Here is a 25,702-nt window from a genome sequence, read left to right on the forward strand (position 1 = left end):
CCAGTCCTCACAACCTCTAGCTGCAAAAACCAGTGGGGATTGAGTCGGTGGAAGAAACCTCTGAAAGAATCCCACATGGATTTACTCAGACTCACTCCCTCTGAGCTCCAGCACCAGGGTAGCAGTTTGAAAGGCACCAGTGACACACAGGGAGAAACTGAAGTGTGTGACATCAGGTGAGAGCTGGGGGACAAAAAGGTGAGCAGAGGCCACTGTCCCTTTTCTAAAAAGAGCAAAGGCTGGCGTCATATCTGAGACTCCCATCAACCTGGCTAACACTGTTTGCCCTACCCTGGAGATCCCCTGAGACTCCATCCCACCCCCCCCCACCCCCGCTTACAGGCCCACCCAAGCTACTTTTCCATATGAATGCCTGGTCTTGGCTCATGATTTACAACTTCCTAAATCCTTTCAAACAAGCAATAGCTAGCCTCAATGAGCCCTCAGCCCACATACCTCTTCTCTTGCAAAGTGGTCCCAGGCCCAGAACTAGCAGCAGCGAGCCTAGATTCAGTTTGGCATTGCCTGGAATCCCCAAGCCCAGCACAAGTAGCCATCTCAGATTGCTTTATAGCTCATGCAGGGTGGTTCCAGGCATAACACAGGTGGGGGCTGACTGTAGCCTGCACCAACCCAGAAACCACAGAGCCTGCGCACCCAGTGGACAGCTACAGACCATGTAGGACCACCAGCACCCTGCCCCCGCATAGCTGATCCTCTACAAAGGGCAGAAGTTGGTGGTCAGTGGTCACAGCCAGTTCTTGCAGCTGAGTGGCCTGAGTAAATCCCTCCCATTGACCTGCCAACAGCAATCAAGGCTCAACTACATGAGGAAGGTGTACTCAGCCCACACAAAGGGCTCACCTTGAATAAGAGCTTGGGTGATTGGGGAGGCTGTGCAACTGGACCCTATAGGACACCTACTACATTAGGCCACGCTACCAAGACAAGGAGTCATAGCAGCTCTACTTAATATATAGAAACAAACACAAGGAGGCTGCCAAAATGAGCAGACAAAAGAAACATGGCCCAAATGAAAGAACACATCAAAACTCCAGAAAAGAAACTAAACAAAAGGGATATAAGCTATCTATCAGGTACAGAGTTCAAAACACTTGGTTATAAGGATGTTCAAGGAAGTTAATGAGGACTTCAATAGCATAAAAAAGATCTAGTCAGAAACAAATGATTCACTAATTGAAATAAAGAACAATGTACAGGGAAACAACAGTAATGTGGATGAAGCCAAGAATCAAATCAATAATTTGGAACGTAAGAAAGCAAAAAACAACCAATCAGAATAAAAAAAAAAAATCCAAAAAGCAAGGATAGTGTAAGCAGCCTCTGGGGCAACTTAAGAGTCTTCCAGTATTTGCATCACAGGGGTACCACAAGGAAAAGAGAAAGAACACGAAATTGGAACTCTATTTGAAAAAATAATGAAAAATTCCCCTAATTTGGTGACAAAAATAGACATGCAAGTCCAGGAAGCACAGAGAGTCCCAAACAAGATGGATGCAAAGAGACCCTCTCCAAGACACATCATAATTGAAATGCTAAAGGTTAAAGATAAAGAGAGAATCTTAAAAGCAGAAAGAGAAAAGGAGTTAGTTACCTACAGGGGAGTTCTCATAAGACTGTTGGCTGATTTCTCAAAAGAAACTTTGCAGGCAAGAAGAAACTTGCAAGGAATAGTCAAAGTCATGGAAAGCAGAGACCTACAGCCAAGATTACTCAACACAGCAAAGATATCATTTAGAATGAGAGGGCAGATAAAGAGCTCCCCAGACAAGAAAAAACCAAAGGAGTTCATCATTACCAAACCATTATTATATGAATTGTTAAAGGGACTTATTTAAGAAAACAAAGATCAAAACTACGAATAAAATGGCATAAATACATATCTATCAACAGAATGTTTTAATAGTTTTAAGATGGGTGGGGGAACACAGTATGTTGGGTGAAGAGGTGAGGGCATTAAGAAGTACAAACAGGCAGTTACAGAACAGCCATGGGATGTAAAGTACAGTACAGAAAATGGAGTGGCTGAAGAACTTTTATGCATAACCTATGACATGAACAACGGTGTAGAGATTGCCTGAGGCAGTGGGGGGGTGCTGGGTGGAAGGGTCAAAAGGGGAAAAATTGGGGAAACTGTAATAGCATAATCAATAAAATATAATTAAAAAAGAAAAACAAAGGATAAAAATCATATGATCTTATCAATGGATGCAGAAAAAGCATTTGATAAGATAAAGTATGCCATTTATGATTAAAACTTAATAAAAATGGGTATAGAAGAAATGTACCTCAACATAATAAAACCCATATATGACAAACCTCAGCCAATATCATATTTGAAAAACTGAAAGCTTTCCCTCTAAGATCAGGAACAAGACAAGGATACTCACTCTCACCTCTGTTATTCAACATAGTGCTGGAAGTTCTATCCAGAGTAATCGGGCAGAAGAAAGATGTAAAAGGCATCCAAATTGGGAATGAGGAACTAAAAATGTCACTTTTTGAAGATGACATGATTCTGTATATAGAAAACCCTAAAGACTCCACCAAAAAACTATTAAAAACAATCAATACAGTAAAGTTGCAGGATACAAAATCAATGTACAAAACCCACTGCTTTCCTGTATACTAACAATAAAATTTCAGAAAAAGGGAAAACAATTCCAAATGCAACCAAAAGGATAAAATACCTAGGAATAAACTTAACAAAGGATGTGAAGGACTGATATACTGAAAACTTCAAAATATTATTAAAAGAGATCAAAAAAGACATAATAAAATGAAAAGTATTGTGTTCATGGATTGGAAGACCCGACATAGTTAAAATGGCCATATTTTCCAAAGCAATATACAGATATAATGCAATTCCCACCAAAATATCAATGTTATTTTTTAAACAATTAAGAACAAAAAATCAGATTTGTATGAAACCAGAAATGACCCCAAATAGCCAAAGCAATACTGCTGAAAAGAAATGAAGCCAGAGGCATCACACTACCTGACTTCAAATTATACTACAGAGCAACAGTAATCAAAACAGCATGGTATTAGCAGAAAAAGACACACACAGACCAATGGAGAACTGAGAACCCCGAAATGAACCACATGTATACGGGCAAATAATTTTTGACAAAGGAGCCAAAAGCACACATTGGAAAAATGAAAGCCTTTACAATAAATGGTGCTGGGAAAATTGAAAAGCCACATGTAAAAGAATGAAACTATTTATTATAGTCCGAGTCTGTCCCCATGTACAAAAATTAATTCAAAAAGGATCAAAGACCTAAACATAATATCTGAAACAATAAATTGCATAGAAAACATAGGTACTAAACTTATGGACTTTGGTCAAAGGAACATCCTATGAATTTGACCCCAAAGGCAAGGGAAGTAAAGGCAAAAATAAATAAATGGGACTGTATCAAACCAGAAAGCTTCTGCACAGCAAAAGAAACTGGCAGCAAAACACAAAGGCAATCAATCTAAAGGGAGATGATATTTTCAAACAAAAGCTCCAACAAGGGTTACTGACCAAAATATATAGAGAATTCATCAACTCAATACCACACAATCCAATTAAAAAATGGGTGGAGGACCTGAATAGGCACTTTTCCCGAGAAGACATAAAATGACCAACAGATACATGAAAAGATGCTCAACTTCACTATTAGAGAAATGCAGATCAAAACTACAATGAAACACCACCTCGCACCTGTTAGAATAGTTATGAACAAAAAGACAGGTGATAACAAGTGTTGGAGAGGTTGTGGAGAAAAAGGAACCCTCAATTCACCACTGGTGGGAATGTAAACTGGTACAGCCACTATGGAAAACAGTATGGAGTTTCCTCAAAAAATTAGTAGAGTTACATATGACCCAGCAATCCCTTTTCTGGGTATCTATCTGAAAAACTAAAAACATTTATTTGCAAAGGTTTATGCACTTCTATGTTCGTTGGAGCATTATTCACGGTGACCGAGACATGGAGACAACCAAAGTATCCTTCAATAGATGATTTTGGATAAAGACGTGGTACATACATACAATGAAATACTACTCAGCCATAAGAAAAAATGAAATACTGCCATTTGTGATAACATGGATGGATCTTGAGAATATTATGCTAAGTGAAGTCAGTCAGACAAAGCTAAGAATCATATGATTTCACTCATATGTGGGATATAAAACTGAAACTCAAAAACAGACAATGGTATGATTACCAGAAGGAAGCGGGTTGGGTGGTAAAGGGGGACAAATATATAGTGATGGAAGATGATTTGACTTTGGGTTGCAGATACCCAATGCAATATACAGACCATGTATCATAGAAATGTACACTTGAAATTTATATTATCTTATTCACCAGCGTCACACCAATAATTCAATTGTAAAAAGAAAAGGCTATGCACTCCTATGCAGGAAGACAACATATGCCACACAGAGAAAGGCTATAATGGAAGGCAATATAAATATACTACAGCTGACTTCTTCAGACTTTTAAGTCCCTAAATCTAAGCTTTACATCAGCTCAGCGACATACTAACTTTGCAAACTTACCCTCTCTAAGCTTAAGGTTCTATGAAATGAAGGGGTGGAACCTCAAAGATCCCTTCTAATTTCTTTTCTTCATTCTATATAAAAAATGGTGGCAGACTCAAAGTGAAGACATGAGTATAAAAGTATTAAATGTTTATCTTAAAGAGAGAGAGAAGAAAGCATTCGCATACTTGTTTTTATTGGACTCAGTAATTTGGCAATAGCTTTCTTTGCTATCACCTGTCATAAATACAACCGATAAGCAGGAAATGTAATATGTGTTTAAAGAATAACTCAATCTTTATATCAGTGTATTGGAAACAAGAGTAAAGAAATATTGTTTCTCTTAAAAACACACACACACACAAGAAGAGACAACCATCTGATAAAGCCAAAGTAGTTTATATTTCAAAATTCAAGTAGCTTTTAACCAGCTACCATAGAATGCCAGAGCTCATTTTAAAAATAAAAAATAAAAAATCCTGTTAACATCGTTCAACTACACAAACATTGATTATCTCTAGTCCAGTCAGCATTAAAAGTGCTGCCATATTCATCCTTTTACATTCAAATCTTCCCTTCATTCTACATATGTACTGTTAGACCCTATATTCTTATCCAGTAGAGCTCCTATTGTGATTACTCATCTTGTCCTGAGATACATACACATAAATTCTTTCACGATTGGTAAACCCTAATTAAAATTACCATGCAGAGTCAGATGTCCAAAACAGCAGCACACAGGCTTATTTATTAAGCATATGCTGGATTATCGATATGAACATTGGGTTAAGAATTGCGACAGTACAACAGATCAATGACCTACCCACAGCTCTTTTAAAGTGGCCCTAAAAGAGATGCTAGAGATTAAGCTGGTTCATCATCAAGGGCAAGACATGTCTCCTGAACATCGTTAACGTCTCAGAAAGATTCTTGAAAGGATTCCATTTCTTCCAACCTTTAAAACACACATACTAATGCAACTGCAAGTACAGGGTTACTATGTTCCCCAAAGATAATTTATATAAGTCTGCTCTATGAAAAGCAATGTCCTATATATATTTAAGGTCTACCATTCTCTCTGTCATAAAGGACCTCTTTTCATCTACCTGAGGTGCTACACATGGAGAGAGAAGAAATTAACTTTTTTTGCAATATCTTTTAGAATTTTCTTCAATTCCATTAGTCAATAGTCTCTCTTCCATTCTTTCACTGTATTATGTTTGCCTTTTTCTCCCAAAATAGCAATACATTTCCCCATTTCTTTCTTTTACCCCATGTTAACTTTACTTCTGAATCAAATGAAATAGGCATTTCAATAGCAAATAAAGAATGCGCATAACACATCTTTCCTCAGATACATACATATGAATGGATGAACAGGCAAAAGCAACAAAACAAAACAAACTCAACTACAACAACTGAGGCTGTGACTTACTTTCTGGCTCACTCTCTGACCCTGAGAGACTCCCATAGCTGCTCATTAGTGAGCACAGGGCAGGTGTCACTTCCTTGGGTATGACAGTACTTTGTGGTTTCTCCTCTTTATCAGACTCTGGAATAGAAAGGAACATAAGAGTAAAACAGTATACCAAAGAAATCAACCACCATAAGAAGAAAGTTGATAGTCCCTAACTCCCTCATGTGTTAGTGAAAAAAAAGTGATTTCTGGTTATTTCCTAAATCTTCCCAAAGAACAGAAGCCAGGACACCTGAATATTTTCCTTTTGGTTTAAATCTTCGTGGTCAGAGAAGCTATCTTCCCCAAAGAGAAGACACAGGAGTAAATGGAAGCTATGCACAGCTCTCCTACTTATCATATTTTACAGGTCATGAAATTTGGGCCTTCTTAAATTAATTTAATTACACAGTCTTTGCTATTAATTTGCTTTATGTTGTTAATTAATTTTATTAAGGTACTAGAAAGGTCAGAAATTTAACTTCACTAGATTAGGACAATTGACTCTGAAAATTAGATTTAGGAATAAAATATAAAAATACCCACCTTTGTTGTTTTTAAGGACAGAAATAAAATTTATGCCATTCTATAGATAAAGGCTTAATCAGAGTTTTGCTGAAATTAATCAGCCCAAAGTTCTCATTATTTGGAACTTCTAAGAACTTAAGTAAAAACAAGACAAGCATTAGAACTGAGAAAGTCAAGAGTCTGCCAAAGGTAAAATGTTTGATCACAGCCCAACAAGCATTTGTTTTTGGCAGCTCTAAAAACGTATTAATTCTATTCAAAACAACCAATAAAAATAAAGCATAATGGAAGAATGAAGACAATAGTAACTTGTTCATGTAATGAACTAACTCAAACCACAACCAATATGAAATGTTTCAAGAAAGCATTTAATGTTCACTAATTAAATCTAGGGGAAACCAAAACATGCTAATACGAAATGCGAGTGCACTTTTCTGTGAATGTGGAACTACTATCTTCTGATGGTTGAAGTTAAATCCTCTCTCCTCCACTCATCCTCAATGCCCAGCACCACACCCTCCAAAAACTGCTTCTTGTCAGTTTTAATCTAATTTATCCCCTTTTCTCCTGGATTAATAAAGGGAAAGGCAAATATGTAGGACGGATGGATAGGTAGATGATAGATAGATAGACAGACAGATAGACAGATGATAGGTAGATATTAGCACAGATATATATTATTAGTGGTTTAAACAGAAATCTATATCAATATTAGTATTGCAGACTCTTCATCCTATTGTTTGAATGATGACAGGTCAAACTATATTATTCCGTCTAAAACCCGAAGACAGATACTAAAAAGTACATGTTCTTTAAAAGCATGAGCACATTTCATCCTTATGACGTACCAATTCCAGTATTAATTACAAGTGATGAAGCCAAATTCAGAGAATCTGAGTAACTTCTTCAGATATAAAGCTATACAACAGCTGGGTCAAATTTAAGTCCTGGCTATCTAACTGCAAATCCCAAGTCTTAACGAGTGAGCTAGTGTATTTCCTGCATCTGTTCTCCTTAAAATGAACTCGTCATATCAAAATGTCTCTTTGGTCAATAATAATGCTAATAAATGTCTTCTTCCAGCTTTAGTTCCATTTCTGTATTCCCTTTTAAAGCAAAATCCAAACAACTATTTGATATAATCCACCAGGATATCATCTGGGCCTGAAATTTCCTCAGCTGTCTAACCCACTCCAGAATCTACAGGTCCACCACACCAGTGAAGCTGTTCCTGCCAAGTTAACCTGCTTCCCCTGTGTTGCCAAGTCTAAAGGTCATTTCTTGGCTCTCATTTTACTTAACTTAAAGACAACCTTTTACAGTAATCATGTGTTACTTTTAAAAACATTTTCTTCATGTAACTTCCAGACCCTCATCACTTGGGTCTTCTTTCCCAGATTCCCTAGTGAATTCTCCTCATTGACCAACTTCCAATTTTTTCAAGTTCCCCTGGTTCCAATTCTCAGGGAGTTTTCCTCTTTATGCCTCCTCTGCTCATGATTCCATTTTATCTAAAATCTTAAAATACTATCTAGATGCTGGTGAATCATAAATTTATACCTCCAGTCTTCAATTTTCCCCTAAATTCCAGAATAATGTAAGTGCCTGTTCCAAATCACTACTTAGAGTCAAACAGGTCTCAAAGGTAAACAGGTCCAAAAACAGGCATTTGATTTCTACTCCAAACATTCCTTCCAGAAGTCTCTAAATAAATACCACCTCTTCCTTCTTGATGCATTAGGTCAAAATCTAGGAATCATCCTTGACTCTTTTTCTCATACACTATATCCAAACTATCAACAAATGCCTTCAGCTCTATTTTGAAAATATCTCTATAGAATTATACCCTTCTCGTTACTTCCGTTACTACAACCCCAGTCCAAGTCAACATTTCTTGCCTGGACAACTCTAAGAGCCTCATAAAAGGTATTCCTCACATGACCCTGCCCACTGTTCCCTACAGTCTAGTCTCTACCTAAACACATAAACAAGACATCATCTTTCTGCTTAACCTCAGAGTAAAGTCTCAAGTCATTTCCTGGCCTACAACACCCTACTTGAACTTGTCCTTCACTTGTTTCTCAACTAAAACACTACCACTTTCTTGCCTCCTCACTCCACTCCAATCTTACTGTTTCCTGAACACATGAAGCACGCTATCACCATGGGGTGTTTGCACTTGTTCCTTTCTCTGTTTGAAAGCTATCCCCTCAAGTATCAGCTCCTAATTTTATTCATTACTTCTTAGTGTCACCTTATCAGAAGTGCCTTTGCTGATTTGATAAAATAGCACACTCTTTTCTTCAACCATCATTCTCTATCCTTTTAATTTATCTTTACCCATCTTCATGTCACTTATATCAACTTATATATATTTACTACATCCACCCTCAACAAGACAATAAGTTACAGGAGAGGAGTTTGGCTTTGTTCAGTATTGTATCCTTAGAGCCTAGAAAAGTGCTCAATGAATCTCTGAAGAACAAGCTGTTGCATGAATAAAGGCAAGTTCAAAAAGGATAATTTGTACAGCTGACAGAGCTAGGAAGAGGTAGGGCCACAATGGAAGCCTAGTTCTATCTGGATTCAAAGCTCATTCTTTTTTTTGTTCGTTTTCTTTTAAAAACATGATTTCATTTTTATTTAACAAAATAAAATACATGTTAATAGGAAAAATATTTCTGGAAGAATATACAAAATGTGAGCAGTGGCTATCTCTAAGTTAAGAAAGTTGTTTTTCATTTTATGCTTTTCAGTTTTTCCCACATTTTCTGCATTACAATCAGAAAATAATAGAAAAGGAAAAATAAAGAAACCCTGGAGGAAAATGTTATCTCACAATTCAATTCAAGAAGTAGAGGACAAGGCTTTAGTTGGCCTACATAACTTCCCCTTCCCTGTCTCCTTTTAATATTTTGAAACAATTTTAAATTTACATAAATGTTGCAAAGAATTTTCATACATCCTTCACCTACTTTCCCCTAATGTTAGCATCTTACACAACCACAGTACATTTACCACAGCTGACAAATTATACTAGTATAATACTCGTCGGCAGCCGTCCGTCTCGAGAGACGATGGTGTAGCTTCTTAAGAGTCTATCTGCACCGCCGAGAATGGTTGTGCAGTCCGACTCGGGAGTGACACGGTATCTGTCTCCTCCCGTGTTGAATCGACATCTTGCGATGACGCTGGAGTGTCCTCTCCAGTGAAGCTGAAGCTACAGAGCCTGGGCAGGGTGATATGGAGGGTCTGCTGTTGCCCATGCAGCAGACCCCCCCTCTCTTCGCAGCTGAAGGATCCAAGGGAAAGATGGAGTCAATACAGCTTGGCTTCAGGTGCGCCGCAGGAGTTGCCGGTGTTGACTACAACGTCAAACTGCCTTAGGGACTCCGGCTCCGGATTTTCTGTCGGGGTTTACTCCCTTAGCCTTTCCCCTGAAGAGGTATGCCGCAAGGCAGCGGAGGTTTTTTGGAGTCAGAGTTTTCCTTCTCTGATGTGCCCTGACTGGAAGATCGAACCAGCGACACTTAGCTCACAGGCCGACGCTCAATCCACTGAGCCAAACCAGCCAGGGTAGTATAATACTACTACCTAAATTATACACTGCATTGTAATTTTACCAGGTTTTCCATTAATGTCCTTTTTCTATTCCAGAATCCAATCCCTCATATCACATTGCATTCTGTCCTCATGACTCCTCATCCGTGTCTTCTCCAGTCTATGAAAATTTCTCAGTATTTATTGTAGAATATGCCTTAGCTTGGCTCTGTCTGGTGTTTTCTGATGATGAAGCTAAGACGATAGATTTTAGGTAGCACATCAGGGGGTCCATGATATCAACATGGCATTACTGGTGATGTTAACTTTGATCATGTGGTGATCTGCCTGGTTTCTCTACTGTTAAGTTACTATTTTTCTTTTATTATTCTATTTCTTGAAATGAGTCACTAAGTCCAGCCACCATTCAACGGGATGGGAATTAAGCTCCACCTCCTAGAGTAAGGAATATTAAAGAATTTTAGAGATATGCTAAAACCACCAGAGTATACCCTATTTTACCTTAAAGTGTTATCACCAATTTTACCATTCATCACTGGTTCTTGTCTGAAACAATTATTACTGTGGTGTTCTAATGGTGACTTCCTATTTCTCCCTAACCTCTTTTACAATTATTAATTGAAATTCTTTTATAAAAAGATTTGTTCCTCTTCCCCCATATTTATTTATATCAGCATGGACTTATGGAAACTTATTTTATTCTTTGGGTTATAATCTATTATTATTTATTTTGTGGCTCAAATTACTCCCACTTTAGCCTTTGGGAGCCTATTCCAGTCGGTCTCTATGTCCTGCTAAGTAAGATGTCCACATCCTGCTGTTTTAGAGCACTTTCTTACTTTCTGGGACTACATTAGATGCTCTAGGCTCACCTTGTATTCTCCCTGTCCCAAATTTCAGTCATTTCTCAAAAAAGCTCCAGTCTGTTTAATTGGAGAAGGGTAAACCCACAATCTGGATGCTTGGCACACTCATTAGGAGTGTGACAAAGCTCACCATACTTCACTGCTTCCCCAAGGGTAAGAGTTAGGAGTTCACATAAATGAATCACCACATGAAATAACACTTTGAAAAGGGGCACTGCCCTTCTGACTTGATCAAAATGTCCTCCACAGTGACTTTTCATCTCAAAAGAAAACGCTGTTGCAAACCCCCAAGATCTACCTCACAGTTCTAACACAGGCATTTTTAGCAGCTCTCCTGGGAAGGCTGTGCTGAAAGCACTGTGCAGGCTGATAGAATCATACTCAACATACTTCACTTCCTTTTTAATAAAAACAGCCAGAACATTTCTCTAAACTGAAAATATCATATAAGAACAGCAGCAAAGAAAATGACAAAATCAAACTTTATAATGATTATAAAATACCAGTTCAAATAATTTCTCTTACTATTAAAACACCAGTGACACCTTTTTAATGGTAAATCTCACCTCTCTCTCATACATACATATCATGTTCCCACTAACCAAAAAAATAATACAATAATCTAAAACTTATCACTGGACTATGAGCTTCTTGAAGGCAGGGGGAGACTTCTTTGAATTACAGTGCTGGACAAACAAAATGTAAAACCTCAGTAAATCCCTACTGAAATGAAAATCGGCAAAAAATTGCCTTATGTATGACTTACCCAAGTGTAAACACTGATCGTAAAAGTTTTGCCTCTGACTTCTTTCTACAACTTATTTCTTTACTGTCTCTCCCCTTCCCTCTTCCTATTTCCTATTGCCCTTATGGAACAAAACACAGTTATATGCTCTAGCCTCAAGAACATTTACAGATTAAGTCTCCTAAAGAAAACACTATAGACTTCCAGCCAAGATGGAGGCATGGGCAGACAAGTTTCACCTCATCGCAAAACCATAAGGATTACAACTATCTCAAAACAAAACAAACAAACAACAACAACAAAAAAACCAACCAGAACTGCTGGAAAATAGAACTGTATTAAAGTCTGACAACCAAAGATTTAAAGAAGAAACATTCACCCAGATGGGTAGAAGGGTGAATATGGGGTGGAGAGGATGAGGTGTGGCAGTGGCAAGGCAGCAGCTGCGCCTGGGGAAAACAAGCAGTCCCACATTCACATGTGGCAGTTAAAAACCAGAAGAGACACCGGGGGTGCAATCCTAGCCCTAGCCCTAGGCTAGACAGCACAGTTCACGGTTTCAGCGCCAGAAAAATAAAGCCTCATAGCTTCTAGCTGTGGAAACCAGAGGAGGTTAGGGTGGTGGAAGAAACTTCCCAACTCTCAGGAAAGTTCAGTAAGAGGGCCCCATGGTGTTAGAACAATGCAAACCCACCCAGTCAAGGAATCATCACTAGGGCAACAGCTAGAGGGGTGCCAGAAGTCAATGAATTGACTGGAAAAGGGACGAGTGCTAAGCAAGCAGCACTGTTCCCTCTCTGACCCCTCCCCCACATATAGCACCACAAAGGAATGAAATGGGTTGCCTGGCATTGACGAATACCTAAGGCTCCACCCCTTACAACGTAACAAGTGTGCCAGCTCTACCTAGTGCATGGAGGCAAACACAGGGAGGCTGTGAAGTTGAGGAAGTCAGGGAAGTATGGGCCAGATGAGGAAGATCAACTCCAGAAAAGGAACTAAGTGAAAAACAGATAGCCAGCCTATCAGACACAAAGTTCAAAACACTAGTGATTATGATGATCAGAGAAATGACAGAGTATGATAAATACGTAAGGGAAGATGTGAAGGCTACGCTAAGTGAAATGAAGAAAAATCCACATGGAACCAATAGTGAAGGGAAGGGAGTCAGGGTTCAGATCAATGAACTGGAACATAAGGAAGAAATAAACAGTCAACCAGTACAGAATAAAGAAACCAGAATTTTAAAAAATGAGGAGAGAAAAAGAAGACTCTGGGACATCTCCTAAAGTGCCAATATCCAAATCATAGGGATGCCAGAAGGAGAAGAGAAAGGGCAAAAAATTGAAAAATTATGTGAAATAATAATGGAGAAAAACTGCCTAATTTGGTGAAGGAAAGAGACATACAAGTCCAGGAAACACAGAGAGTCCCAAACAAGCTAGACCCAAAGAGGACTACACCAAGATACATCATACTTAAAATGCCAAAGGTCAAAGAGCTAAAGAGAGAATCTTAAAAGCAGCAAGAGAAAAGAAGAGAGTTACCCACAAAGGGATTCCTATAAGACTATCAGCTGATTTCTCAAAAGAAACTTTGCAGGCAAGAAGGGACTGGCAAAAAGTATTCAAAGTGATGAAAAGCAAGGACCAAGATTACTCTATCCAGCAAAGTTACCATTTGGAATGGAAGGGCAGATCAAGTGCTTCCCAGACAAGGTAAAGCTAAAGGAGTTCATCAACATCAAGCCCTTATTATATGAAATGTTAAAGGGACTTAGTTAAGAAAAATATCAAAACTATGAAAAGTAAAACAACAACAAACTCACAACTATAAACAAATGAATCTAAAAAACAAAAACAAACTAAGCAAACAACTAGAACAGGATCAGAATCATAGATATGGAGATTGTATGGAGGATTATCAGTGGGGAGGGGGAAGAGGGAGAATGGGGGAAAAGGTACAGGGATTAAGAAGCATAACTAGTAGGAACAAAATAGACAGGGGGATGTTAAATATAGTAAAGGAAATGGAGAAGCCAAAGAACCTATGTGCATGACCCATGGACATGAACTAACGGCGGGGGGTGGTTTGCTGGAGGCAAGTGTGGTACCAGGTGGAGGGAAGCAAAGGAGAAAAAAAGCTGGGACAACTGTAATAGCATAATCAATAAAATATACTTGAAAAAATGCTATATATTGAAAAAAGTAACCCTTAAAAAATGGGAACTTTGCTTTACGGTTTCCAACTCTCAAAAGCATATTTAACAATGGGCACTGATGACAGCTGATGTGCTAGGCCAGGTTCTTTTCTTACTTTAACATCTACCTTTTAAACAACAGAAACCCATTCAGCCTATGTGTCAGTACATAGTTAGACTGATGTCCTAGTGTTCTATGATAATACCATATTATAACAAATGGCTAACAAATTAGATCCTTTTTGTTTTGTGGATACTGAGGCACTTCAGTCTGTCATGCTCAAGGACACATTACTGACTAGCTCCTTTTTTCGTCATTCAGTGAAAACTTATTAAAACCATAGGCCAGGAAAGCTATTAAACATGTTGCATCTATATTTAAAGAACAGCAACAAAATAAATGTGGTCCTAAAAAATGAAATACCAAGAAGATTAAAAGGAAATTTAGTGGCAACAGGCCATACTCAAAACTGATCAACCGGGAGACTCCAAATGACATGCTTTCCCTTGGAAACAATGTCAATCCCACTTTTAAAGCAATTGCACCATTAGTGAGAGTGACATCACAAAAAGGAGGGCTCGGGTAAAGATTTTTCTAAGCATGATATGAGTTTTATAAAGACTGAGAACTGTTGTCTTATCTAAAATGTGAATGCTGATGTCTGGATAAGATTCTGAGCCAAAAAAAAAAGGCAGAAAATATAAGAAATTGGGAGATCTCCATTTTTAAAGTAAGCTTTGTGCTAAATAGTGTTAATTGCCATGTGAGAGCAGAAACAGAACTCTATCACCACGCTGCCCAGAGACCTGCAACTTGAAAAATAAGCACACTATTTTGAGATCTGCCTGACTCTGGCCCAAGGTGAAGGAAGCTGCCTCCAAACAAGTGTAAGGCTCATATATTAGAGTGGAGACACTGAGAATATGAGTATTTAGGGCATGTGAGAAAAAATGGTACATGTGGTTTTCTGCAACTCTACCTGAAATGAAAAGTTGAGGAATCAACGGTCTATACATTGATTTAGGAAATGTTTGGAAAACGTAATAATCCAGAAGAAATATGAGGTAGAGAATAAATGAATTTAAATGGAATCTTTCCCACAAAATGAGGATTAAAAGGTATTTACTACTGTTATTCACATCTGAAGTATCTCCTAAAGTTCTAGCTATAGGCTTAAGTAAAAGCAAGATATATAATAAGCTTTTCATTGGTATTTCACCATATTTAACACATACTGAAATACTTCTTTAGAAATGAGAAAACAGAATTACCCACCTACTAAAGCTAACAAAACAAAAACAAAGACCACTCAATGTTACAGAATTCTTCAAAAGTTCATTTAGAGAACTGCATAAAGTGAATAACGGTAGTCTTTATATTTGTGTTTCAAGCAATTTAATTGCATGAAAGTTTATTTTTGGGTACAGATGGTATTTTATCATCAAGGCGACACATTATAAATGTGACGATGTGTAGGCTCTTACATTTTTGAAGGAAAAAAAAAAAAAAACAAGAGTAAACTCAGTGCTAGCCCAAAATGTCATTGGCCTTTTCCTCTGCTATCGGTGAGGATAAAAAAAGATGCCTTTTCTAAATTCTCTCCCCCAACTCAACTATCCTAGGCTCATGCAATATATTTTTTAGACACATTCAGACTTCACATTTAGAGGAAGTTTGGTGTACTAGTGGGGTCAGACTCCTACGTTCAAACGCTGGCTCAGCCACTAAATAGCAGTTTGACTAAGGTATATCACTTACTTTCTGTTCTTCAATTCTAAAATGAAAGTAGCAATAGTTCATATGTAAAAGGTTTGTTACAAGGAAAAGAGTTAACATATATATATATAGCTTTCAGAGCACAGTAAATACCTTACTTAATAAGTGGTAGTTCATGATAAACATTATGTTATTTTTGGCCCAATACTCCCTTATACCAAGGTTGCTTTCCATCCTAGTTCAGTCAGTGCATCAGTTATCTCCCTGTTTCTTGCTAGCCATAAGTTCAATAATTTTTGTGTAGCCACTACCTTCTAAACTGAACACAGCCTGCTAGCAAACCTACAATGTAAGCTCAGTCCACTCACTAACCATACTCCTTTGCAAAACTGGACACATGTGCAATTAGATAGTCTCCCAATGCTGCTGGGAGAAAAGGTGGTGGAAATATTTACATATACACCTTCATCTTTCAGACGGGGAAACTGGGCCTCAGAGCTGAATGATATCTGCATAGGATAGTAGCATTTTGGTCCTTACATTTTTCATTTTATAAGCAAGAGTAAACTTGCCCCATAAATTCTAAAGGGAATTTAATAAACACATAAATATATTCTATGCCCCAAGAAAGAACAGTATTACTCAAATACAATGAATTAATATTATTTACCCAAAGAGACTGTGTTCATGCTCAGTAGCATAAATAGTACTAGCTTCCATTGGGATTTCTAATTTATAAGCAAGAAAAAATTCACATAACTGGCCAAGTTTGAACCTATAGCATCAATACACTTAGGAAAGTTCCAAGATTACATCATACTATGGAAATTATCCAACATATCTTTCTTCCATATTCTTCCTGCTTCATACGCCGACCCCCAAGGCTGAGAAAAGATGTTCTGAAATTAGGTTTTTGACAAGTGGTTCCCATAAAAAAATAACAACAAAAGCATCATTTTACATTTTTAAATATTTGCTATTAAATTCTCCATAAAGCTGTGAAGAATTAACTTCAGCATCATTGTCTATACTTATGAACATATTGTTTTCCTCTTTAACTTACCAGAATCGGTATTTACCAAAACACTCAGAGGGTCTGCATTTGCCTTAGGTGGACACAAGTGATTGCCTGATCCAATAGCTGCTCTCTGTTCAGTTCGGTCATTTTTCCATTTGTGATGTTTGGCTGGACTTCTGATCTTTGCCACCTGTGAATGTCTGGACATTCCCCTCATCTTACTGGAGGAAATGAAAAAGCAATTCTTAAAATAAAAGACACTGACATTTCAAAAAATATTTAAAAAGTCTATTGAATCCAAAGAAACATTGCTGTCAAGCAATCACCTGTACTCTAGTTCATTAAAGAGACCGGAATAAAATAAATTCAATGGCTTCCATAGACAGAGACCTCTTTGGAAGAACTTCAAAAGAATAACACAGCACAACAGTCTTATTTTATCAATTCCAAGATGCACATTTCCTCCCATATTTTAACACCTCTGAAATTGGGCTATGTTGTACAATCAATAGCAGGTGAATTTAACCAGCCACTTTGTTTCATTCCTATTGTACATAATATAAAAGGGTTTCTTAGACTTTATAAAGGATGCTAACTTTTGTCTACTCATATTAAGGAGCCTAAAGTTTCTGAAGCATTTATAAATATGCTGCCTTGTCTGATCTTCATGACAACTCTTTGAAATTGATAAGATAGGTACTATCACTTCACAAGAGGATAAACTTACAGACTAAGCACAATTTCATAGCTACCTCAAATCAAGTGCCCTCTCAACCACTACAATTACATCTCTTAGAAGGAAAACAAATACTTATATGAGCATATACTAATGTAAGCTATGTGTAGGAAAAAAAAAAGGCCATTTTAATAAAATTTTTAGCCCTCGCCAGTGTGGCTCAGTTGTTTGGGAGTCATCCCACAAACTGAAAGGTCATGGGTTCAATTCCTGGTCAGGGCACATATCTAGGCTGCAGGTTCAGTCCCAGTTGGGCAAAGGGCAACTAAATGATGTTTCTTTCTCACATTAGTATTACTCTCCCTCTCTTTCTCCCTCCCTTCTCCTCTCTCTAAAATCAATAAGCATGCCCTTGGGTGAGGATTTTAAAAAAAGGTTTATTACCTACATTCTCAGTAGACTATAATACAAAGTATCCTTTGGTGGCACTGAGTTTTCACAAAGATTCATATGAGGTCTGTCCAGAAAAAGTCCATTCAATAATATAATGAGAATGGTTTGTGCAACATCAATGTAAACCGACAGCCAAGGAGAGTGGATTGGAATGCGCATGTGTGAACAATGACAACTTCAATGTACTAGTCAGTGGGGGTGTAGGGGATTCAGCTATTCTCTGTAAGAAGTTGCAAAGGTCTGCTAAAAGGTCTTACCTAGGGCCTAGAGGGGGGAATGTTACAGCTGCTCGGTGATTTACAAGCTGGGAGACCCCAGCTCAGTTCCTTCCCACAGCCCCTACCTCCTTTTATTTGTTTGTGACTTGTTTATAACCCTTGTAAAGTTATATTTTACAGGATATCTAGCCTTTTGAAAATGATTGCTTTACAGATAATTCAACCCTGATTAAAGAGCTGCAGCTGCTCCAACCAGAGATAACTTTATGGTCCTGCAAACTTTTGTTCCTGTTACAACGCTCCTGCAGCACTGTCCTGCCCGCCCTCGCTTCCCAAGGCTGCTTCCCACCGAAGAAGAAGCAAAGAAGCAAAGCCCCTATGTAAACCATGCCCTAAACCCCATTCGGGGTCGGTGCCTATTTTTGAGACGCTGGTCTCGACCCGGCCGCTGGCAATAAAAACCCTCTTGCTTGCTCTATTCACTGTCTCAGTGTTCAGTTTCGCCTCTGTAGCCACAACAGGGGCAGTAAATGCTGTTGAGTGAGCATGTGTATTGTGTGGCTGTTGCATTCAAAGTGACTGAGCAAGTAGAGAAACGAATCTGCATCAAATTTTGTATTAAACTTGAACATTACTCCACAGAAACTATTTGAATAATTCAGAAGGCAGCAGCTATGGGCAACTGGTGATTGGCAGCCCCATCACAACAACTGCCCGTTCATGCATCACATCTCGTGCAGATTTTTTGTTGAAACATCAAATCACCCAGGTGACTCAGCCCCTCTACAGTCCAGATTTGGTACCCTGCAACTTCTGGCTTTTCTTAAAACTAAAATCACCTTTGAAAGGGAAGAGATTCCACACTGTCAATGAGATTCAAGAAAATATGACAGGGTAGCTGATGGCAACTGGGAGAACTGTGAGGTCCCAAGGTGCCTACTTTGAAGAGAACTGCGGCGTTGTTATCCTACGTATGTTTCTTGTCTCTTATATCCTCTTCAAAAAATGTCTCCATTTTTCATATTACATGGCTAGATACCTTCTCGACAGCCCTCATATGTTTATCCTAATGTGTCATATATCAGACAAAATTCATTTTTTCATTAATAATGGAGGCTGCAGTTAGGAGTATAGAAATTAGAAATCTGGGTTCAAATCTTAATTTTGCCACTTACTAGTTGTGTCTCTTGGACAATATTAACACCCTGACTTAGTTTCTTCCCTCATCTGTAGAATGGAAATCGAAGAGACATAGGAAGAATTACAATAAAGTGTTTTGCATCTAGAACAAGGTAACACACTGGGCCCTTAATAAATGATAGTTATTATCATAACATTTTCTAAATAATTTGCTAAACCAACATATTCATTTAATACCTCTGCAATACAGAGGTTCTCAATTCTTTTAGATTCATCATAATCTTCACAGAATCTCATTCAAAAAAACAAACCATATATACTCCAAATTTTGCAGAAAACCATGGACTAATTTCCATTTTCCACATAGAAATGTTGGGCAAATACCTCAGCCAAGTGATTAGAGCAAAAACAAATATAGTTGCTGCCTCTGACCCACCATCACCATGAAGATAATGAAGAGATGCCACTTTCCTCAGGCTCCCACTCACAGATGTCTTCCCTGTATGCAAAGATGCTGCCTGCACCTGACCACAGCTGGCTTTTGAATAATCACCTTTAGGGTAATCACTAATAAGTCATGAGTTAGGATGATCCTTAATTGAAGAGATCAATAAGACTTGATTAAATAAGTAGCATATTTAGTATCTGCATCCCACTCCACCTTGGAGGGATTACTTCTGTTATACTACTGTTTAAAAGGAAAGAGTATTTAACCAACACTTTAAAATTGTTACACAAAGTATAATATAAGTAAAAATGTATATTAGATACACTTGAAGTGGAGAAATTAAAAAACTAATAGAGAGGAAAATATAATATCAAACATTATTAAATTAATCCAAAAGAAGGCAAGAAAAGAAACAAAGAATAGGAAAAATTTAAAAAATAGGACAATGGTAGCCCAAAATCCAACTATATTAGTAATTACATTAAATATAAATAAACTAAACCCCAGCTAAAAGCTAAAGATTTTTCTGCCTGGATTACAAGTATAAAAAACAAGACCAAATTATATATTACAAATAAAAAAATATACTTCAAAAATTTAAAAGGAAAGGTTAAAACATTATCCTTTCCCCACTGCATCATACTGCACCTTTGTGAGCAGGTGATTGTTCATCAGTAGATCTGATATTGTGATATTAGCCAATGCTAAAATACTTTCATCACTCTAACTTCCTTAGCTATTCTAGAACCTTTGCATTTTATATAAATTTAAGTTTATCAGTACCACCCTCCTACCAACTTCGCCCTCCAATATAAACTTGCTAAGATTCTGAGTAGGATTAATTTGAGGAGAGTTGATATAATCATATGGAGTCTTCAAGTTTGTGAATATTATATATCCCTCCATTTATTTAGGCCTTTCATTTTTCTGAGCCATGTTTTATAGAGTTCAGTACAGAGGTCTTGCAAATCTTTTGTTAGATGTATACTACGTATATATTTTGATGACATTGTAAATAGTACCTTTTAAAATTTCATTTTCTAATGTTTGTTCCTAATATACAGAAACACAACTGATTTTTAAAATACTGATCTTAAATGTATTTGGCACCCTTCTTAAAATTACTTATTAACTCTAATTGAAGATTTGCTTGGATGTTTTACACATACAATCATGTCAACTCTAAAAACTGACAGTTTTACTTCTTTGAAACCTTTAATTTTTTTTGCTTTATTACACTGCATAGAACCTCTAATATAATGTAGACTATTAATGGTAATAGTGGATATCCTTGTCTTGTTTCCAACCTCAGGGGGAAATGATCAGTATTCCACTATTAAGCAAAATTTTGCTGTAGATTGTTTTTAGACATCCATTATTAGATTAAGAAAATTATCTTTTATTCCTCATCTGTTGAGTTGTTTTTTTGTTTGTTTGTTTTGTTTTTATGAACGGAGGTTAAATTATATCAAATAATTTTTTCGAGGCTTCCAGCCAAGATGGAGGCCTAAATAGGCAGCTGCGTCTCCCTCCACAACTAAGAAGGAATACAACTACCTCAAAACGAGAGACAACCAGAAATTCCAGAAAATCAAGCTGCAAGGAAGTCCAACAAACTAAGATATAAAGATGAAATACCAATCCAGACAGATAGGAGGCGCTGAGCCGGGGTGGAAAGAATGTGGTGTGGTGGTGGCAATGGTGGTAGCAGCAGTGGTGGCAGCGGCAGGCCAGCGGAAATCACAGTCACACATTTTAAAAGGTAGAAAGGGGACTTCTGGCTAAGATGGACGCCTAGCCAGACATGCAGCGTCTCCCTCCACACTAACAAGGAATACAACTACCGCAAAACTAGAGACAACTAGAAGTTCCAGAAAATCGAGCTGCATGGAAGACCAATAAACAAAGACATAAAAAAGAAATACTCATCCAGACAGACCCCTCCCTCACATACAGCGCCACAACGTGGTGAAACAGGTCACCCTGTACTGACGAGTACCTAAGACTCCGCCCCTTACAATGTAACAGCTGTGACAGCTCTACCTAAGAAACAGAGGCAAACAAACACAGGAGCCTGTCAAGATGAGGAGACAGAGAAGTATGGTCCAAAAAAATGAACGAATCAAGGTTCTAGTGGAAGAACAAAGCGATGAGGAGAAAGCCAACCTAACAGACAGAGTTCAAAATACTGGTGATAAAGACGCTCACAGGCTTGACAGATATGCTTGAGTACGGCAAACGCATAAGAGAAGTGAAGGCTATGCTAAGTGAAACGAAGGAAACTCCACACAAAACCAATGGTGAAGAGAAGGAAACCGGTGTTCAAATCAATGATTTGGAACATAAGGAAGAAAAAAACAGTCGACCAGTGTAGAATGAGGAAACAAGAATTGAAAAAAATAAGGAGAGGCTTAGAAACCTCTGGGAAAATTTTAAATGTGCCAACATCCAAACCATAAGTGACAGAAGAAGAGGAAGAGCAAGAAATTGAAAGCTTATGTGAAAAAATAATGAAGGAAAACTCCCCAAATTTTGTAAAGGAGATAGACATATAAGTCCAGGAAGCACAGAGAGTCCCAAACAAGCAGACTCAAAAAGGACAACACCAAGACACATCATAATTAAAATTCCAACGGTTCAAAATAAAGAAAGAATCTTAAAATCAGCAAGAGAAAAACAGAGAGTTACTTACAAAGGGGTGCCTATAAGATTGTCAGCTGATTTCTCAAAAGAAACTTTGCAGGCAAGAAGGGACTGGCAAGAAGTATTCAAGGTGATGAAAAGCAAGGACTTACAACCAAGCTTACTCTAATCAGCAAAGCTATCACTTAGAATGGAAGGGCAGATGAAGTGCTTCCCAGACAAGGTAAAGCTAAAGGAGCTCATCATCACCAAGCTATTATTATATGAAATGTCAAACAGACTTACTTAAGAAAAAGAGGATCAAAACTATCAACATTAAAATGATGACAAACTCACAACTATCAACAACTAAATATAAAAAATAAAAACAAATCCAACTAAGCAAACCAGAATAGGAACAGAATCACAGGTATGGAGATCATTTGCAGGTTATCAGCTGGGAGGGGGAAGGGAGAGAAATGGGGAAATGGTGCAGGGATTAAGAAGCATAATTGGTGGGTACAAAATAAACAGGAAGAAGTTAAGAATAATATAGGAAAGGGTGAAGACTAAGAACTTATATGCATGACCCATGGACATCAACTAAGGGAGGTGGGACTGCTGGAAGGAAGAGGGGTACTGGGAAGAGAGGAGCATAGGGAAAAAAAATTAGGACTCCTGTAACAACATAACCAATAAAATATACTTAAAAAAATAAATTAAATAAATAATAAATAAAAAGTAGGGATGGACACGTAGGGAGCGCTCCTGGCACCAGACCAGACCACACAGCTCATGGTTCCAATGCCAGGGAAAATAAAGCCTCATTGCTTCTGACTGTAAACCAGAGGGAGTGGGGGCAGAGGAAAAAAACTGCCGGTCTCTCTCTGCAGAATTCACTTGTTTAAGGGACCCCACAGTCCTAGAACGTTCACAGACCCACCCACTCTGGGAACGATGGCCAGGGCAAGAGCTAGAGAGACACCAGTCCCACACAAAAGTGGGAGAAGTGCATGGTAAAGGGGTGAGTACTGAGCAAGAAGCATTGTTCCCTCTCAGCCCCCTCCCCCACATACAGTGCCACAATGTGGTGAAACGGGTCACCCATACTGACGAATACCCTTACAACGTAACAGGTGCCACAGTTCTACCTAAGACACAGAGGCAAACAAACACAGGAACTTGTCAAGATGAGGAGACGAAGTATGGCCCAAAAGAGAGAACGGATCAAAGTTCCAGTGGGAGAACTAGGCAACAAGACGAAAGCCAACCAAACAGATGAGGAGATAGCCAACCTAACAGGCATAGAGTTAGATAAAGATGCTCACAGGCTTGAAAAATATGCTTAAGTATGGCAAACGCACAGGGAAGAAGTGAAGGCTATGCTAAATGAAATGAAGGAAAATCTACAAAAAACCAATAGTGAATGGAAGGAAACTGGGGTTCAAATCAATGATTTGGAACACAAGGAAGAAAAAAAGTCAACCAGTACAGAATGAGAAAACAAGAATTGAAAAAAATGAGGAAAGACTTAGGAATATCTGGGACAACTTTAAATATGCCAACATCCAAATCACAGTAGTGGCAGAAGGGGAAGAGGAATAGCAACAGCCTAGGTGTGTAGTAGGCTATAACATTGTACTTTGCATAAGTACACTCCATAATGTTTGCACAATAACAAAATTTCCTAACAACATTATTTCTCAGAGTGTAACACAGAGTTTGGCAGCACATGACTATATTATTAATCTGTGTGAAGGTTACATGGATGTGCAGGTTATAGTTATGTGTGTGTATGTATGTGCATAAATACACCAAGTACATAGTAAGCTTTGTGTATTTTCCTTATATTAAAAATGTATTTCAAGAAAAATGTAGACTTCCGCCAAGATGGAGGCGTAGACAGACATAATGCTTCTCCGTCCACAACTAAGAAGGAATACAACTATCTCAAAACTAAAAACAACCAGCAATTCCAGAAAATCAAAGTGCATGGAAGTCCAGCAAACAAAGATATAAAGAAGAAATACTCATCCAGACAGGTAGAAGGGGCGGAGCTGGGGCAGAGAGGACAGGGTGCGGTGGTGGCAGCAGCAGGAATAGTAGCAGGCTGCTGGAAACCGCAGTTACACATTTTAAAAAGTCAGGAGGGACACCTGGGGAGCGTTCCAGCTCCTCACCAAACCTCTAAGCTCACTGCCCCAGCACCGGAAAAATGAAGCCTCATTGTTTTTGACTGTGCAAACCAGTGGGGGTTGGGACAGAGGCAGAAACTGACAGTCTCTCAGCAGAGTCCGCTTGTTTAAAGGGCCCCCATGGGCTTAGAACATCCCCAGACCCACCCACTCTGGGAACGACGGCCAGAGCAGCAGCTAGAGAGGCGCCAGTACTGTACGGAAGTGGGAGAAGTGCCTGGAAAAGGGGTAAGGGCTGGGCAAGTGGCATTGTTCCTTCTCAGACCCCTCCCCCACATACAGCGCCACGACTGTGGTGAAACGGGTCGCCTGTTATTGGTGAATACCTAAGATCCCGCCCCTTAAAAGTAGTAGGAGCGACACCTCTCCCTGGGACACGGAAGCAAACAAACACAGGAGACTTCCAGCCAAGATGGAGGCCTAGACTGACACGCTCCATCTCCCTCCACAACTAAGAAGGAATATAACTACCGTAAAACCAGAAATAACCAGAAGTTCCAGAAAATAAATGGAAGTTCAATGTATGAAGTTATAAAGAAGTGGTGCTCATCCGGACAGGTAGGAGGGGCAAAGCCGGGGAGGAGAGTTCAAGCTGTGTTGTCCGCAGCGGCGGCGGCAGCAGCAGCGAAGGAGGCAGGACAGCAGTAAGCACAGACACCCATATTTAGGGGGAGGCGCGAAGCACCTGGGGAGCTCCCCTGGCTGCAGTTCCAAAGCCAGGGAGGGCAGACCTCCATTGCATTGGACTGTGAGGCTCGGAGGGGGTGGGGATGGAGGAGGAGACTCCCAGTCTTTCAGCAGAGAGCGAATGGCAGGAATCCATCTTGGACCCACACCCTCACAGAAAACACCACAATGTGGCGAGACGGGTAGAAGGTGTGATAGCCCTTCCCAGGAAGCAAAGGTAAACACAAAACTGTCAGGATGGCACAGATCATGATAGAGATCCCAGTGACACAGCTGACCAGACAAATATCTAATCTAACGAAGCAGCAGATAGGAAATCTTTCTGAGGCACAATTCAGAGCTTTGGTTATAAGAATGCTTACAGACCTATCGGCAGATCTTAAACAAGACGGAGAAGGAATGAAGGCTAGTCCTGCTGAAATGAACAAAAAGACATATGAAACTAGTGGTTAGGGAAAGAAAACCAGGGATCAAATCAAATCAGAACATAGGGAAGGAACAGTCAACCAGTGCAGAAAGTGGAAATGAGAAGTGAGGAGAATGAGGAGAGGCTCAGAAACTTATCAGACAGCTATAAGTGGGCCAACATCCGAATCATAGGGCTGACAGAAG

General features: G+C 38.8%; 1 protein-coding gene across 2 annotated transcripts in view; it reads right to left on the reverse strand.

Annotated features, from left to right (window-relative positions):
- Positions 1–25,702, reverse strand: part of NUFIP1 (nuclear FMR1 interacting protein 1) — a 54,778-nt gene that overhangs the window by 12,271 nt on the left and 16,805 nt on the right. Inside the window, exons 7-8 of one of the 2 annotated variants that reach the window (XM_090258257.1) lie at positions 16,697–16,872; positions 5,996–6,112 (exon numbers count right to left, since the gene is read on the reverse strand). In XM_090258257.1, the coding sequence (XP_090114383.1) occupies positions 5,996–6,112; positions 16,697–16,872 (293 nt within the window). The remainder of the gene's footprint in view (positions 1–5,995; positions 6,113–16,696; positions 16,873–25,702) is intronic. The other variant, XM_090258258.1, reaches the window with a different exon arrangement.

The sequence above is a fragment of the Furipterus horrens genome, unplaced genomic scaffold, assembly GCF_987537825.1.
Source record: "Furipterus horrens unplaced genomic scaffold, mFurHor1.1.pri manual_scaffold_12, whole genome shotgun sequence".
Taxonomy (NCBI): Eukaryota; Metazoa; Chordata; class Mammalia; order Chiroptera; family Furipteridae; genus Furipterus; species Furipterus horrens.